At 39.6% G+C, this 4,522-nt stretch overlaps 1 protein-coding gene across 1 annotated transcript in view; it reads right to left on the bottom strand.

Annotated features, from left to right (window-relative positions):
- The window catches only part of FUR (protein), a gene marked incomplete at both ends in the record, with an annotated part of 75,507 nt that overhangs the window by 6,445 nt on the left and 64,540 nt on the right, over window positions 1-4,522 (bottom strand). The window contains 4 exon segments of the mRNA NM_001204639.1: window positions 95-198; window positions 1,648-1,748; window positions 2,540-2,752; window positions 3,682-3,854. Of these exon segments, the coding sequence (NP_001191568.1) occupies window positions 95-198; window positions 1,648-1,748; window positions 2,540-2,752; window positions 3,682-3,854 (591 nt within the window).

Here is a 4,522-nt window from a genome sequence, read left to right on the forward strand (position 1 = left end):
CTCTTGTTTTGTCTCTCAGAGCAATAAAACAATTCAAATCACAGCAAATAATAAACTTATGATACACTGGACTTAGGAACTGAGGGGGACTCACCTCTCTTGCCCACTCCATTCATGATCCAGTCATCGGCATGGAGGTTATCAGGCTTGGCCGTCTCCACTATAATGTGCTGCAGGTCACGCCATGTCAGCGAAGGACTGGGGAGGTGGGTGGAAAATTGGAAAACATACAGTAAGCTAACAAAATTCCTTTTCTTATTTTTGGTGCCAAATTTTTTTAATTCGTTAAATCGAAAGCCTCATCAGTTACCCCCCTTGTATGAAAAAAATCAAAGTAAAACTGTGACTAGTTTTTAAATATATTAAAATTTAGATTTAGGAAGAACGCCTTTTTAAAAAGGTTAAACTGACAAAAAGCCTCTTTATCTCGAAATTGCTGTGAATTAAAAAAAAAGGCGTTTTGTTAGCTTACGGCAGACCTGCTCTAACGGTCATCTCTACAAGACAATCTACTACACAAACGACTACTTCCCAATTCCCCCTTGTTTTTTTTTCTGTTATCATGACGCTGCCCAAGATGTGCACATTTCTAAGAAAACTACTTTTGTCCTGGACAATGGGCGGCCATCTTGGATAATTTTGACTGTATTTTTTGCCTCTTTGCCTCAAGCTGGAGGACATGCAACAAGAGATTCTTTCAAAATCACAGTTGAAGCTGACCTCTATGTTTAAAAGCACACATTATGAACAAAGTAGTCAGTTTCCTCAAAGCAAAAACGACACACTCTTCAACACTAAATAGTCCAAATGATGAGGGGAAAATGTTGACAGCTGAGTCTATAGCTCACAGCAAGTCACCACAATATCAACCATATTCAGCTGGGAACTTTTTCCCAAAATAAAAGATACTTGCCACTAGGACCCACTTTTTTCCTGAAATATCATCTGATTCTTCAGAATGGGTGGCAATCCAAAAGCAGACTATATCAATAATAATAACACTAGTTTGACCATCAATATCTGAAAGTGACAAATGCATCTACAGAGGAGAATCCTTCTTTATAAGCCCAGAAAGCAAAATTCTTTTGGAGAGAGAAAAGCACTATTTCATTCTTTTAAGAATTATACCTATATTATTTATCTTTTCTTGCTTTTTTTCAACATTCAGAATTTGAATTTCGACAAAATATTTCTCAAGGAAATGCAACCAGTACCACAGATTAACCCTATCTGTACTTTGTGTTTTACTATCGTATCCATACAACGTGAGGAACTCTGTGCCACCACTTTCCAAAGAGGAAATTTACTCTTTAATCTGATCTGTACACTTTGCATAGCAGTCCGTCAAAAAGATTTTTTGAGAAATACGGAAAGTTTCAAAGACTTCTTCGAACTAGAAGTATTCTAAAGTGTGAAGAATACAACCCCGAGGGCACAAAATGACCATAGGGCATACGGATAGGGTTAAGAAACTACAATAACAAAAACCCCCGGAAAAAACCTCCTCCCCAAAAATATAAATTTTGGGCTTAGTACATAAGAACAGCTGGTCAACGAATAAACAAACTGTGCATCTATGAGAAATAACCGTGGTCATTATGTGCCAGTGAGACGAGAAAGCCCAAAGCCCTGGGTGACATTACTCACTTGGCTTCCAAGGCTAAAGCTAAGAGTCCAGCAGCAATGGGCGCGCTGGCTGATGTACCCGTATGTGTCTCCGTGCAGCTTCTGTGCAGGTCCGTGGTCACCTGCAACAATACCAAAAACTGATTCTCAACTGATCTCACTCTGTGATTTGAATTCAGGCCTTCCTTATCGATGGGGGTAAAATTGCGGCTATAACAAAATGTCTTATTTTTAAAAATTTCAATCAATTTCAGAAGACTAATTTTTGTCACCTGAGCTCAATGTAGCATTGTTTGTTGTTTAAATGTGAACTTATATCCCAGTACACAGCAACGTTTAATCTTAATTTCTTGGTGGTTATATAAAGTTGAAAACACTTTTAACGCATGAGGCAGAGGTTAAAATGAGAATACACCTTGGCTTTTTGCGGGCTTAAAGTAAAGTTGCTAGTCACAGGTTAATATGTTGGTAGGAACCAGTACTAAAACCTGTCTAAAGACAACTATTTTTCTCCTTGAAATGAATGGCCATATTGGACAAGTTTCAGCTGTATTTTAAAAAAAGTATAGAAATAACATATAACGTAAATGGCTGACAACAAACACAAATCGCTACCTCAAAAATACAAAAGATCTATCTCACATTTTTGGCCTCTTTGAGATACTAAGATCATGACGTTAGAAACAAAACATTCTACCTACTCTACCAAAACGGCAAGATTAGTTCAATTAATTATGAAGTTATTCAAAGGATTGCTTTTGAAAAAGCTTGAAATGTGAAACTCAAAACTTTATACGTCAAATTCCTCAAAACTAGGCACTCAGCAGATAGAAAAAGCTTTGTAATTCTAAGGTAGCGAAATGTCACAAACAGTCTTTATGTAGAGCACAAGGCTTTTTTTTTCAAGGCTCACAATCTGCTTCTCGCCGCCGGAACCACTGCTGTAGGTGGCCGCCAGAGTGGAGGAGCAGGCCTCGGAGTACCAGGGGATGTTTCCCTTCTCCGTGGCCCCGCTGATGGACAGGGTGTAGATGCTGTTGGTGTAGCCGTCGCAGTTACAGTTGTCCAGCTCACGTCCTCCGTTACCGCTGGCCCACACGAAGATGGAACCCAGCCCATTGCGGCCCTGAATAAGGTAAAGGACAAGAATGAAAAACGTAGTGTTCAGATTAGGGTCTCTTTATGGTCAACATGAAAAAAAAAAAAAGTGTCACAACGTGGTGGAATCAGGCGCTCGTTAATGTTTAGGTATTTGGAATTATTAGTATCGTAAATCTTATTCATTTGTCTTACTATCAGTGAAAAAAATACCCATCTATCTTGAACAAAGTCAAGATATTTGAGATTGAAGAAGGTGGGGTCGCCCGGTTTCAAAGGTAGAATTAGTGAGAAAATGGCCCCCAAAGTTTGGTTATTTCCATACCTTGACAGCCCATGGAAACTCAAAACTAACTTTTTCGAGCCCTTAATCAATGTTTTTCAGTAAAATCCACCCAGAAATGTGTTTTTAATTGGAAAACAATGGTGTTAAGCCAAAAAAAAACAATTAAAAAAAAACTGCCAAACTGGCAGAAAAAGGCCAGTTTCTTCACTTTGATTATTTTGACGAGCGCCTGATTTCACCACACTGCCTCACATACTATGTTTGACTTAGTCTCGGTAAGGTGGACATGAATGAAAAAATATGATGTTTTTAAAATAATTTTAGTAGAGGTTTTACGGTGCTCGCAACTGCATAAGGTCATATGAGCGCCAGAAGATTAGAGGTGTTACAAGAGAGTAACAAACATAAAAAAGAAGAAGGGGAGATAAAGACGATAGATGTTTGATAGGAAAGAAGAGCAAACCACACCAGAGCACCTGCCAACCACCCACAAATATTATGTTTGACTTAGTCTCTGTGTAAGGTCCACATGAATGAAAAAACAAATGTGTTCAGTGTAGTGTCTGAGTTGGGTAAAAGAGAACGAATGAAAAACAATGTGTTTTTGTCAAAAGCGAAACTCAAAAGCATTAAACTGTAGATCTACAGAAGAGAGAGAGACAGAACCTTACCTTGGTGATGCCGTCATACAGGGCCTTCCTGGCCAGAGTGGCGGGCCCGTCCACCGTGCGCCCGTCATCGTCCGGCCCCCAGCTGGCGCTGTAGATGTGGATGTGCTGGGAGTTGAGGCCTAGGGACTGAGCCTCCACTGAGTCCGTCACGTCACCGTCCAGCATACGGACACCTGCGCCACGACACACACAGAGAGGGTAGTTTAGTTTTAGTAAGAGTTTTACGGCGCTCGCAACATACTAAGGTCATATAAATGCCGAAGATTAGAGGTGTTACAAGAGAGTAACAAACATTTTAAAAAGTTTAGTTTTAGTTGAGGTTTTACGGCGCTTGCAACACAATAAGGTTATATAAGTGCCGAAGATTAAAGGAGTTACAAAAGAGTAACAAACATAAAAAAGAAGGAGAAAAGCACCCGCCAACCACCCACAAATAGAGGATAGGACTAGAATCATATGATGGTAAAAACGTGTCACACTGAAGCCTCTACCAACAACAAAAGCTCTTAAAAAAACAAAACAACAAAAACAACAATGACCCAATCTGTCCATTGTGCAGCGAGGAGCCTCAAGATTTGGAGCGCTTTTAGTTTTAGTAAGTGTTTTACGGTACTTGCAAACACAATAAGGTCATATAAGTGCCGAAGATTAGAGGTGTTACAAGAGAGTAACAAACATAAAAAATGAGGAGGAGAGATCAGGACCATAGATGTTTGATAGGAAAGAAGAAGCAAACCACATCAGAGCACCCGCCAACCACCCACACATAGAGGATAGGATTAGAATCATACGATTGTAAACGTGTCACACTGAAGCCTCTTCTAACAACAAAGCTCTTTAA

Source organism: Aplysia californica, unplaced genomic scaffold (assembly GCF_000002075.1).
Source record: "Aplysia californica isolate F4 #8 unplaced genomic scaffold, AplCal3.0 scaffold00395, whole genome shotgun sequence".
NCBI lineage: Eukaryota > Metazoa > Mollusca > Gastropoda > Aplysiida > Aplysiidae > Aplysia > Aplysia californica.